Source organism: Strigops habroptila, chromosome 3 (assembly GCF_004027225.2).
Source record: "Strigops habroptila isolate Jane chromosome 3, bStrHab1.2.pri, whole genome shotgun sequence".
Lineage (NCBI taxonomy): Eukaryota > Metazoa > Chordata > Aves > Psittaciformes > Psittacidae > Strigops > Strigops habroptila.
This window is the reverse complement of record NC_044279.2, coordinates 38,485,811-38,500,005: the sequence shown is the minus strand read 5'-3', so window position 1 is coordinate 38,500,005 and position 14,195 is coordinate 38,485,811. Positions and strand designations below refer to the sequence as shown.

Below are 14,195 nucleotides of genomic sequence, written 5' to 3'. Positions count from 1 at the left end.
AACGTGAAGCCTCCATATGCTGAGGAACTTTCAGCCTTCCCAGATGCTATTCTCAGACCATGAGCTTTCACATTGTCCCTTTTCAGTGCTAGGCCTAAATAACACCACATGAGCCCCTTATTCTGCTACCAATTACTCTTCCACAGTGCCCCACACTCAATTTTTTAAAAAACCCAGCAAACCCTTACCCTTTACCCCACCACAACTGTATACTGAGGTGTTATCTCTGCTAGAGCCAGTTAGCCACAAACATTTCTGGTAATAACTATGCCACAGTAACTGAACCCTACAAAGGCTTACTGCTGACATATGGCACAAATGTAAACTGTGATCTGCATTACTGCCACTTCTCCCGAGGGTTTACAATTGCTTGAGCCGCCTGATGAGAGCCATATTTCACTACTCTGTAGCACTGATGCAGATGGATTCCCAAGCTACCTGACATCTCTTTCTTCACAATCCACTTTTTGCTCCTTTGTTAATCCTCCTCTAATTGCATGTGCCTGTTGTAGGTTAGAGACAATATAGTGAGGCTTTATGCAGGGACACCAGGACTGGAATTTACTCCCTGAGACCCTTGTCAGGTCACAAGGTTGAACCTGCACTTCTTTTGGCCCTCTTCCAAATCCTTGCCTTTGCACAAATTCAGCATGATTGCAGGCAATACTTCCATTCTGCACCAACCATATGGATCCTGTATTTCCTTGTCAGCAGGTCAAATATTGCTTTCAGACGTCTGCATAGACTTCACTTCTTCCTATAAGAATCTTACATATCACAGAGTTTAGCCCTCATAGGCAGCCATGAGCAAAACTGAAAGGCAGCCACACAGCCTTATGAAGAAAGAAAATCCTTTAGGATTTCACCCTATTTTACCATGTCATAATCATAATTAGAACCTCATTAAGTGTTCTAATCTACAGATCTTCTGCATTTATCAGCCACTACCAAATTATTCAAACTCAGATGTGGGTAGTTGCCCCAGCCATCAAATATATAGAGTAAGACTACGAAAACATTGCATGATTAGCTTTATTTTGTAAACTACTTCATCACTGTATCCAGGAGCAGAACTCAAAGGTCTCACTACCTGAATCCCAGCTATAGCTATCTGATCCTACTTCCTACTCCCAGAAGCAGTTCCTGCCCTTTCCTCATGCTTCCAAAATAGCAATTTCTGTGAACCAGGGTGTTTAAGAAACTTTGGTTTCTATGCCTTCAAAAGGATGAACCTCATTTCTGGACACTGGACAATTTGATCTGGCCCCAACACAAACATACTGCAACCTCATCATTTGCAAGACCACAGGACAAAGACTTAATTTCTGAGGCAGCCTCCATGCCAAACTGATCAAGGATCAAGCCCAAAGGCAAGTTACTCATCAAGGTGGTTCAGAACAGGTAACTTTCAGTGATGGGTGAGAAAGAGCTTTGTCTTGTCTTACTTGCTTCCTTTGCCAGCTATGACCTACTTCTCCCCTCAGGGTACACAGAGACTCATTTACAAACTCACTGAATGCCAAATCAGTGCAGTTACACTTCCCTTAATGCTGACATCATCTCACATCTGTTCTCTCATTCACTTAGAATAGCATTTATATTATCACAGGATCCAGAAGACATGGCAAGACATGGCAGAAACTAGGAAAGCTTTATTTTTGTGTAATACCAGAGCTGTAACTATTCCATCCTCAAACAGAGCAGGCTGAAGTGTTTGGTACAGGAACTAACAGAAAAAGAAAAAAAAAAAAAAAAGGAAAAATTAAGAAAATAGAGACGTAGTAGTACTGAACCCCACCTTTACTTTTCTACCTCCTACGTCCCCTCCCCTTCATAAATCAAATTATTGTACACTTTTCATGGGAAAAGTTGCATGAAACAAGCACAAAAAAAATTATAACACTTAAAAGGTTAAGTTTAGACACAATCATTATACAACTTAAGTCATAATCCAGCAAATACTTCAGCATTACTTAGGTACTTAATGCTTAAATTTGGTAACATCAGTAAGCATGGTTACTTTCAATAAAAGAGAAAGCATTTATTTAAATGTCTGCAAAAGCATGGACAGATTTTTTGTGCTGGGAGCTGTAGTTGTTTGTACTGCTTTAGCCTGATACTTGTTTTTCATTTGCCCAAACCCTATCTACACACACACACATCACACACAAAATATCGTATCTCCTGTACAAAAAGACAATACTTCTATGCTACAATGCAAAAAGTTTAGCAATTTTTTATCAAAAACATGTCCTTAAAAATCACTTCATTGCAATTACACAACACTGTTGAAAGACAGTGCATTCCAGATTAAAGTAAATATTCATTTTATGTAAGATTTTCGAAAATTTTGAAAGAAAGGCTTTTAAACTATTTGATATGCATAATGCTTTAGGCTGTGTGATTAGACAGTGTAGCAGAGCATCTTAGCGGAACTATTCCACACAAATGAGTTGATATTTGGGGAAGGGGTAATTGTTTCAGAATTGTTCAAGGCTTTGGTCTGACAAACATTTGTGCATCTGATTTCAGTGAAGCCATTCGTGACACTAAAGTATCTGGATAAGTATTTGCAGGACTGGAGCCAAATCATACAATTGGGCCCAAACTAAGAGCCCATTTGTTACCAATAAAATCTCATTTTGGGAGTGGTTGATTATTATAATTGTCATTGTTGGATAACTGCACTTCAGAATAATTATTCTCTGCAGCAGTGTCTAGCCATGAAAACATAGCTTGTCCTTTCTAGGATGGACATAAGTGCTGTGGCCACCGCGCCCAAAGCCCAAAGCTCATAGCTAGAAGTTAGTAAAACATTGCAAAATATGAAAACTGGAAGGTGATACAGAATGTATCTGTACTCAGACCACCTGTCTAAGCAAAGGCCTTATTAAGCTGGGGACACACTCTACCAGTTCCTGGGGACCTGTGCTGCTATTCCATTTCATTCCTGCTTGGAGTTCCAGGTATTGCTGGTGCCTAATATAATACTAACTGGCTTATGCTTTCTCAGTTTGAGTGATCATATCTCTCTGAGCAGCAGCTTAAGGGATCTTTTTCATCTAAATGGCAAAGACATTTCAGGAACAGTCTTTCTATTTGAGTGCTGCTGCTTTAATATTCATTCCAAGGTCTCTAATTCAAGAATTCCAAGCTGTTGTCTATAGGGTTTTAGAAAAAAAGCATGTTGCTTGGGACTAAAATCAGGGGTACCACGAGTTACTGTCATATATAGTTCAAGCTTTTCACTGTCTTAGTTTTATGCATTTTTCATTTAAACCTCAGTTCCAGGAGAGACAAGAAGGTAGCACTCCTTCAACAAGTAATGATAACATTGTTTCAGGCCCTACTCCTCCCCAACAACATTTATTTCTTTTATAATTCTCCAGGCATTAAATTTCTCACATCTGAACAGTAAAACTGTGCCGAAGTTTCCCAGGTCTTCTCAGCAAACAGTACAGAGCATGTAGCATAAGGATTTGCCACATGACTTGCTAAATCTCTGAGGAGTAAGCATGCTTTGATCACATCTCATTCTTTTTAAAGGGTATTTTCTTCTAACTGAAGTCTGACGCTGTTTTGGTATGTCAAAAACACCACATCGTGTTCTGCCCTCAGTCAGTTTACTTGAAGCCAAAGGAAATGCAGCTTATTTAGCATGATTTTTACCAGGAAAAGAATCAGATCTGCTGGATAGTTCAAGGAAGTCAGAGAAAATGCCATAAAATGTGTTAATTGAGACCATTTAAGTAACCAACAAAGAATTAAGAAAGCAATGCATGCAGATGAAATATTACCTTGGCCAACAAACAGAATAAAAGAAAGCAATCTGGACTGCTGCAGAATTGGTAGCAATTTTAAGCATTTGAAAGACAAATGACGTTGGAGAAAAGACTGGGTTAACAAGGGAGCACTTGGGGGAAGTCTAATCTCCGCTGGCATGCTGACGGGGAAGGTCAGCCCAGTGCATGCGTTCTCAGCTGGAGTCAGGCTCCCTCTGCCCGGCCAATTGTCCTATGCACTTCAGATACCAAACCAAATTGAAGGTGCCTCACCCTGCCAGCTCCTTATACTCTACCAGCTTCCCGATTCTCCCTGTCAATTTATGCTGCATTTCTATGAAGCAAATGCTACAAAGGAAAGGCGTAGTGTGCGAGTGCCGTTTTTCCCCCCTTCTGAGCAGCAAAAGGCTCTTTAGGAAGCAGTGTAAAGAGTTATTTTTAGCACTGTATTCTCAAGTGGACATTCTCTTCTTAAATACTTTTTAAATTCAAATTTTTCACAAAGAAACTAACTTTGAGTTGACACTTTATGTTTTGAAATTTAAAGCAAATCCCTTGAAAACTGGCAAATATGAACTTTGCATAGCTTGTTACTTCTTCAGTTTTATGTACCTCTGATTTACCTGCGACATGTTTTACCTTCATATACCCACTAATGCTATGAATAGAGAGGGAATGCTCTGTTTTATTTTCAAAAGGGATATTTAACACTGAATTCTAAATCCAGAACCTGGATTCACCTTCATCCTCAACTGCGACAAGACTCAGATTTTAACCGAAACCACATGGCAAGTATTTAATCTATTTCACCCAGAAAGGCACAAAAATGGTTTGTTAAGTTTGTAGCTACATAAAGAAGTACTTTCTAAGAAAAGGCAGACATTTTACTAACTACCAAACACCTAAATCTTGTCAAGGGATCTGGAAGTTGTAAGAGACTTTATAAAGCTTACTTCTCCATAGGAAGGCACCTTGCCGTTTGATCTCATTGAAAACTACAGTCATTCCCAAAATAGCTTAGGTGAAGAATCCGACAAGATTTGAGTTTGCAACGAGATCAGAATGACTAAAATAGTGCAAATTTACCCCAAAGGGTTGGTCTTACTGTTTTTTGGCTATTCCTAACACAGAAACTACTATCTTTCTTAGTTCAGAAGTGTAATTTCTGGAAATGCACTTCTTCACCTTCAAAAAGTAAATAAATTTTTCTTCCCAATTGTCTTTTTTTTTTTGTTGTTTTTGTTTAGTAGTCTTAAACACTTTCAGACACCCAATAGAGCTTTGACTGTGCTATACAGGAATATTTATCATCAAATACAATATTATGGCAATGAAAGAAGCAGAAGGCCAAAACTTATTTGAAGACTAATATGCTAGGAACCTGAAAATATGCACTGATTTCTTCTTCACAGGTTTTGCTCTAACACTATCACAGTCCTGAAATACAATTTTTCTTAATTATTTCTAAAAAGAATTAAAATTATATGAATCAGATTTTCCCAAAATGTTTTATCTGTATTTACAATGTACTCAAAATTAAACTTTTTAAATGCAAATAGCACATATCCCAAAATAACTCATTAAGTAAACTATAATGTAGAAGGCAACATACCATATGCTGCAGTATTTACATATGCCTATGTCAATCTAAGATGGTAACATTGTGAAAACATTTTGCTTAATATTCCCCTTAAAATATTCCACTAAGTTTATCACTGAGAGTTTCCAATCACAAAGAATACAGTATCTGCCCTGGTATTTATAATAAATTTACTTTTCTGTGCTATCCAGGCCCATAACATCTCAAAATCTTTAAGAGCTATCTTCTATACTGTCATCACATGAGATGATACAAAATCAGATTCTTTTTATACTCATCATACTAACTATTCTTGAACAGGAGTTGCCAGATTTTACACCGGTTTTTAATGAGTAATTATTTAGAAGAGTAGAGTGAGCCTGTGGTTAAAGAATGGTGTTTGGATAAGGCATTCTGTCTTTAATTACTGGCTTTGTCATAAACTTTACCTCTAACTCTGAGCAAGCCCTTCTTTGCCTCACTTTTCCACGTCACAGTAAATGGTAACAGTATTTCACTCACTCACAGGCTTGGTTTGAGAATTAATGAGGGTCCCATGTGCAAAAGACCTGTAGATCTTGACTTCTTCTTTTCACTGTGCACTGATAGGAAAGTGACATGTTCTTAATTTGAAACAGAGGCTCAGTGCTGCCCTTCATCAGCACATGGAATTCTCATTTATGTCAACAGGAATTGCATTAAATACATTGAGTACATTATTTAGCCTAAAAGTAAAGGAAAAAAAGGAATTGAACGAAACTCCTGGATTCTCCTTGTCTGCTTTTAAAAATCTAACAGTTCATTGCAGCAGACACACAATCATAAATAAAAAGATTTTTGATGGGAGGCATGACTTGCTCCCCGGGAATATAAATGAGAAGGGAGAAATGTACAGCAGGTCCATCTGTAGACTACATTTAGCTCTGCTGCAAGAGCACCATCATAAAAACTGTGCAAAATTCAGTCACCATAATATATCATGAACTGCACACATTTGTCCCAACATAAAACAAATCTTAGTGGCCTCGGCATTTCAATTTTTCACACAGTTTCCAGTGCACACCAAGAAAACATTTACTCTTTTTTTTTTTCCCTATACGAGTGTCCAGATTAGATAAAATGACAGCAATTTAAAGAAAAAACTTTAAAAGCCCAAACATAACACAAGGAAATACGACAGACCACTTTTGGTCAGCTATATCTACTGTGCAAGAACAGAATCAACTAAAGAAGGTGGGGTTTTTCACTATAAAGAGTTAATGTGAATACACAATTTTAATCTCCTGCTTTGATCTGAAGCAAAAAATGTCACAGTGCAAAAAGACATTTCTGTTTTTCTGGAGAAAAAAAAAAAACAACCCCAAAAAAACCCCCCAAAACCCAAAACCAACCAGGAAAAAAAACCCCAAGGAGCTTCTGGTTGGCCACTACCAAGGTCAGGGAGGCAAACATCTCTATAAGAAGCAGGCATGTTGCTTGGCCATCTACAGACAATGAGATTTGACAGTTCTTTACAGAAGGCAGGCAGGAGCTACAATTCTGCATAATTAGGCAATAACTAATCAATCCAAGGATAACAGCCTAGTAAATTTGGAAAAGGGTAAGTGTAACTGCCTATGTGTATGAACTAGTCTTTTATACTGTTAATACTGCCTGTATGCAGCCTTGGTCATTTAAAAGTCTGCCTGTCCCAGTGGTGGTTTTTTACTTCAGGGTGTATGCTACTGAACAGCACAGAATTCTTGACCAGAGAAAGACATTCCCCTCTTGAAGGACAAGAGGATTTAAAAACAAAAGTGAGGACCAGATCACAATCCTACTGAGAAGCAGGTTCCTGGAGGTATGTATCTTTTCAACAGCAGAAGACCACAGCAGTGGTATTTTGACATTATCATGCATATTTATGTTCTCTTTTTCTTCACAGAACAGTCAAACTGTAGGTTTTCTGATGTTTTTCTTTCCAGTTTTAGCATTTCTCCAAGCAGCCAAGAATTTAGAGCATCTAATTCTTGACACAGGATATGTACAACTTAAGTACACCTTTATACCTTCATCATCTTTCTCCATACAACTTTCTAAAGCACCAGAACACATTGCGTCTTGTATATACCCCAAATCCTGAGCTGCTGCTTTTGAAACCAGTGGCGGACTTAGTATGTGTCTTAGAGATGTCTTAGAGATTGTATCTTCATTACATTTTGCCCTACTGTAACTGGTCATTCAGTAATGCTGACTCCTGCCTCTTAACATTACTAATAGCTTTGACTTTAAAATGTTTATGGTAAAATAAGATAAAACTATTTTTACCAAAATAAATTTCAGGACAGTATTTACATGCATGGTATTCAGAGAAGTATTTTAGCTGTACATCCTCTTTCTAAACCAATGCTACTTTCACTAACCTAAGCCTTCTAACACTTGTTTAGTACTTAGATTTTATTGGTTGCACTTAATTTCTACCTTGTTGTCATGTTTGTACTTCTCTTAGAAAGGCTGTTTCTAGTTTAGTTTCATCTGCTTTCTCAGATGGAACATATGTTTTATGTCCTTTGGAGTATGGCATTAATAGAGAAGTGAGTTCAGAATTATCACTGTAGTACCCCAGACACACGATACTGTGAAAGCATCCTTACAGTAACCATAGTAGCAAGCATGTCAACAGCATGTCAAAATACACGAGTGGATAAACATTCAGAAACAGATATAGTGTATGCTGGACATGGAGGATAAGCATTAGACCAACAAGCTATCGGACGTGTAGCCACAATGAAGTGTATGAAATTAGTAAGGAGGGCACTAAAGTAACACTTTTACCGCACCAACGCTTTCAACACACAAACCCAAAGAGAGGCTAAACGATGACCCTTCTGCCAAAAAGAAAGAAACAAAGAAAAAGTTTCCCTAGAGTCTGGGGGAGTGTTTTTATTAATCCAAATCTTCTCCGTTCTCGATGTCCCTGTCCCTACACGTTGTAATTCGGCATGCCCGAAATGCAGAGGAGTTTCTTTCCAGTCACCGCAGCCCGGCCCGGCGGGGATGCCCCTCCGCACCGTGCGGCGGGTACTTGGAAGCAGAGGGAAAGCTCCGGCGGGGTCGGGAGCTCCGGCCACAGGCACCTGCCCGCACCGGTCTCCGAGCGCTGCCCGGCTCCCGGGAGCCCGCTTTATTTGCTGCCTTTCCTCAAGCCGAGGGGAGATCTGTTAAAGATTAAATCAGCAGCAACCGCAGTTCAAAGCCCTGTCCCGGGAAGCAAAGGTGAAGATAACGTCCCTGCAGATCGAATCGAGTTTCTGCTGTTGCAATCGCTTTTAATTACCCTCTAAACGGCACATCACACAGCGATCCTCCAGGCACCGGACCGGGCACCGAGATAGCGAGATACCTACAAACGCTTTACAAACCCGCCCGCTGATTAAAAAGCGATTAGAAACATATTTGAAGTCGAGTGTTTTCTATGGGCAAGCGGCTCCGCAGCGCACCGACCCCGTGCGCCTCCTGTCACCGCCGGGGGCCGGCCCGCGCCCTCCCGCGGGGCCGCCCCGCCGCTGCCGCCGCCGGTGCCGGTCCCCCTCCCCGGCCCGCCCGCGCGGGCTGCCCACACTTACAGGTAGGAGGTGAAGACGCTGAGGTTGGCGGGCACGGCCGTGAGCCCCAGGTCGGAGCAGTCGGCGCGGAGGAGCATGCCCTCCTGCTCGCAGCGGCACGGCGCCGGACAGCCCCGCGGGCGCTGGCCGCTGCCCCGCGCCCCCCGCCGCAGCCCCGGCAGGCAGAAGAGGAGCAGGAGGAGGGCAGCGCGGGACATCGCCATGGGGCCCGGGGGGTACCTAGAGCTGCGGGGCGGCCGCTCTCATGCCCCGCAGCGCGGCGCGGCGGGGGCGAAAGGCGGGCGCCCGTCTGGGCTCGGGGAGCTGCTGCTGCGGCCGCCGCCGCCGCGCCGCTGTCTGTGGTAGCATCTCAGCTTACACGCTGCTTTAAAGCCCTGGAGCCGGCACTGCGCGCCCGCTGACGCCGCCCCAGCCTTGCCCGCCGTAGCGCGGCGGGCTCTGCCAGCGCCGCCGTCCGAGAGGGCGGGTGGGGGCGGCCGCGGGCCCGGCGGGCGGGAGGCGAGAGGCGGGAGAGGGGTGTGTGTGTGAGTGGAGGGGGAGAGCCTCCCGCCCGGCCGCACTCTCTCACGCCGGGGTCGGGGCCGCCGCGCCTCGGGGCTCGCCTCAGGGCGGGGGTCGCCCCTCAGGGCAGGGGCGCGCGCGGCGGACGTTTCTGGAAGGCGGCGGGACGGGCGGTTGGGCAGCGCGTGTCCCCCCCACCCCATGACAGTTGAAATCAAAGCGGCGGGGTAATGGGGCTGAGGCACCGCGGTTAGCAGGGGGTCTCTGGGGTGGCAGGGCAAAGGCTCGGGTCCTGCTCTGGGCTGGAAGAGAGGTCTAACGCAGGCCGGGAAAGCCGCTCGTTGGTGAGCGGTCCCAGCTGCGGACTGAGCGATGGTCCTGTACGGCGATGGGGATCCAGTCGCTTCCCTCGCGCTGCTCAGCTTGCCAAGAGGCTGCAGTTTTCCAAAGGAGACCGGCTGCCAGGGGAAACTGACTTTGCTGCGAGGCTGCCATTGAGAGGTCTTGAGCTGTCCCTCACCCGGCGTCTTGCCAGAGGTTTCCACTCCTCAGGCTGTGCAGAAAGCGGCCTTCGTGCTGCTCTTCTGTGACTGAGTATGCCAAAGCCATTGGTGAGGGAAAGGTGGGGATGGCAATTTTTCAAACCTTGTTTTCCCTCCAAATCAGTGTTCAGTGCAAACAAAGTTGATTGCAAGCTCCAGACTTGAGCTTGTTTAATAACCCTGTCCCAGCCCTGTTTAGACTGGTGACAGAATTGTTGGTCAGGCTACTTGCTATGCGTTGGAGAGCATTAGTTAAAGGTTTTCTGCTATGCCGTCTTTGAATCTACAATGAAGTCTGAAATGAGAGCCTAATGAAAAGGCCAGCAGAATACATGCTTTTATATTCCACCCCATTCGTAATTCCTGTTCCCACCTCTGGACCATCATTTGGTGTAATCTGAGCTGCAGAAGGAGCTCGTACTAGAGCTCAAGTGCTTTATTTAAAATAATAAGAAAGGAATCTGCTGTCTGGCTGGTTAGACAGGACAGAATGTTTTGCAAATCTAGGCCTATGGGGCTGCTGGGAAGCTTTTCCCCAAGCATCACCTTATCCTAAGATAATAAAAACAATGGTCGAAAGCATAGAGTGTCTGAAATAAATGCCTAAGGAGAAAAATTCTGCAGGAAGGAGACTTGTCATTATGTACCATGGTATCTGTTCAGGAGACCTGTTCCACCAAAACCTTTTGACTGTTTCTTACACATATGTAATATCACTGTGAAGCAGCAATACTTTCATCATTGAATTTCATGGGTTTTAAGAAGTTTTATGCTGTGCTGAATAGGTACATGCTAATGGTTTGATAAACTTTACTTGCTTCTAGGGTGAAATTGTTTCTATTAGGCATCTGTACTGCTTGTTATTACAGTCCTTAATGTGTGCTGCCAAAAGACATCAGAATAGCTGTAGTTAACAAATAAGTAAATATTTTTCATAACTGTAGTAAAATTGTATTTATATAACCTGAGGCTATTGCATACATGTTTTGTTTGTTCTAGAAAGGAAAGCATATACTGTTTGTTCATTTTATGTTGAAGATTTATCAGCTTGCGCAAGATAGCTGAAGTTAGATGTAGATTAATTAGCAGTGAGGCTTTAGCTGTAAAAATCTTCCTTTGAATGTTGTATACTTTGCATGAATACATTTGTTCAGCTGGTGACTTTCTTTGAAATATTTAATGTAATTCTATCTAGTTTTACTTAGATTTTTTGAAAGAAGAGTGGCTTTAGGAGTGGCAAGCTGTTAAAAGAAGGATTTGATAGGAATGGATATGGATAATTCCTACCTTTGTACATTTAAATTAGGCTGTACAGTTATTTCATTTTCATGTCTCTTATAGGTCTCCGGTTCTCCATAAAGAGAAAAGGAAAAACATCTGTCAGTTTGGTAATGTCTCTTGGAGGTGTTGTTACTGTTCCAAAAGGCCATTGGGACTGTAAGATTTCCTGCAGGTTCTGACATCTCAGCATTATGTCCTGGTCACTTGGACTGACACCTATGGTACAGCCACCAGTGGTCTTTAGCTTTCACCAAGGTAGTAAACAGACCCCTTCAGGATCTCAGCAGAGTGTTCTCTTGAATCTCATCCTGTCTTCCTGATACTCGAGCGAAAATACCTGTCATCTGAACATGATACATAATGTGACAACCCTCAAGTTTATCAGTATAAAAGATATCTTTATGGAATGTTACCTACAAATAAACAAAATGATGTGTTGCATTATATATTGTTAGCACAGAAAAAGCATACCAATTCATATATCAGGAATATATACACACTGATATATATTTAACATGCATCTTTTATATTGTTACTTACAGCGTGACAGATTTTAGACCTTATTTGAAATCTGATTTTAAAATATAGGACTGTAAAAAGAAAATCGGGTATCCAAAATATGCACTATTTCTGTTTTGTAAGCTTAAACTGGATGAACTGATTTTAAAAACAGTGTGGCTAAAGCATTTAACAATGGAAATTTATGCTTAATCCTGAAATGATCAGTTGTCCCAGCCAAAATGGAGTTTAAAGCAGCAATGTGAACAGGTCCTGCGCTAGAAAAGGTAGCAACTAGTGCTTAAATATTAAGGCAAGTCCGATACAGTGCCAAAGAAAAAAGCACAGCAGCAAAAGACAAGGTAGGTCACGGTGAATATAGCTTGTTTTTCCCTTTCCTGTCTATGGATGAAGAGTGCATTCCTAGGAAGCAGTAGAACCATGTGGGTTCTACTATGGGGAAAATAAGGCTCTTGTGCAGGGCGGGATTTCTTTTTCTGCCCATTGGGAGAAGAAATTCTTCATTGGATGTGTTGAAGTCATTATGTTGAAAGGGTTCATTAGGCAAGTGTTAAGCTTCGCTGGCCCTTAGGCTGTGCTACCCTAGAGCAGTACTGCAAGTGCCCAGTGACCTGTGCAGAAGGATCCTTTCCTCTCTGCAGGACACCTGATTTGTCCCTTTGTTCTGGCTAGCCCTGGAGAGTGGTGCATGTCTTTTAAGATTTATCTTTATAGGGGTTTTATACATAAAGCAGAAGGTTATTTATATACTGTGTTCGTTTGATTTCATATTTACCTACCAGTATAGGTTCACATTCGTTTGCATCATGTATCATGTTTTACTGAGAATTTTTAGCCAACACATGTATTTACGTCACTTTATTAAGCCAGGCAATGTTCTTCAGACCAAGGCAGAGAGCACCATTTCAGTTTGATGTAGTGGTAAACGCTGGTACCTGAAATGTGGGATGGTTAGGGCAGAGTCACACCTAGAACTGGAAACAAATACAGGAGTTTTAATTACCTTGAGTTAATTTACCACATGGCTACAGCTTGTCAGTCACAACAGTGTCATCAACTTGGTTTTGTTGAGATTTTCATGCTATTTAAGTCATGCAATATCACTCATCTTTAAAAATCGTCTTTTTATGTTGATTCTTTTGTTTGGCACACTGCCACCTAGCTGCACTCTTCCCTCAGCGGTTCCGGAGTTGGTGCGGTGGTAGGACCAAGATAAAACGTTTGATGTTTAAGATTTACTTGGGTTCACTCTTCAGTAGTTTGAAGTCTGCTGATGGGAAGAAGGGAAAAAAGCAGAAAGATAGTATTATTATTACTGTTACAATTCATACAGTGACAGTTGACTTAACCATGTAATTTTGAATCGAATGCTGACAGGAACATTATTTTCAGTCAGAAAATATCTGATTGTAAAGCTTGCAACATTAGTGGAAAAGTGAGGATTACTCAAGAACATTGTTAGAGCAAGGCATTTGGGAAAAGAAATCAGGAAAAAATGTAAATACATAGAATGCAGATTTACTGAATGTTTGTTTGGAGGGAATGAAAGCTGATCATTACAGTAATTCTCCGTTTAGGAAATAAAATCCATGTGTTAGAGTGAAGATGTGGAAATAAGTTGCATGAAGAGACCCTTCTATTATTTTGTGCTGAGGTGGATGTGACATCATTTAGGGAATTACAGCCAGGCTGCAAAACATTAAGTGGGTATTTTACCAGCATAGGGACTATGTGCTTTAAACAATATCTTAAATGATGCTTTTTAACTCTTAAAATTTACTAATCTGTTATCTTATCCTTGTATGTCTCATGTAAAGCCAAGAGAAGAAAGAGGACATGTAAACTATGTCTAAAGGTACACGAAGGGTGAGGAGTGATAGCTTTTATCAAAACAACTAATACTTGAAAACAGACAAGAGCTCTCTTTTTGGCTCATCTGTCTCCTTTTTTTTCTTTTTTTTCTTCTCAAGCTATATCTAACTGGCTATTCAAAGCTTGTCTCAAGAGCTATGATAGTTTCTTAAGACCGATGCCACGTGGGAGTGCGACAGCAAGGCTGGTCGGGTTGATTGTAGCCTTCCTTTAGTCAGGTCTTTATACTGTGGTCTTAACTGTGCCTTCTGAGAGCCAGTAAATCATTGCAGCAGGTCTCTGAACTGATATGTCCTGGTTTTACACACAACAGAAAAACACATAGGTTTGAACCCAAATGGCAAGTGGGCTCAAAGATTTCTCAGAAAGAAGGATGAAAGAAGGATGTGACTTTTGGGAGGCTGTGTTGTGATGGATGAATCTCTTTGACCATTTCTGAATTGCATAGTCTTGGGACTCTGCTTTCTCACTGCACAAAAGTAATAAAGTAATCCATAGCTACTTGTTCCATATA

At 41.7% G+C, this 14,195-nt stretch overlaps 1 protein-coding gene across 3 annotated transcripts in view; it reads right to left on the bottom strand.

Moving 5' to 3' along the window:
- The window catches only part of LGR5 (leucine rich repeat containing G protein-coupled receptor 5), a 94,115-nt gene extending 84,872 nt beyond the window's left edge, over nt 1-9,243 (bottom strand). For all 3 annotated transcript variants that reach the window (XR_003990735.1, XM_030480819.1, XM_030480820.1), the window contains exon 1: nt 8,967-9,243. Coding sequence is in view for 2 of the 3 variants with exons in the window: in XM_030480819.1 (XP_030336679.1) it covers nt 8,967-9,169 (203 nt within the window). In the remaining variant the exon portion in view is untranslated. The remainder of the gene's footprint in view (nt 1-8,966) is intronic.
- Between the last annotated feature and the right edge of the window lie 4,952 nt (nt 9,244-14,195).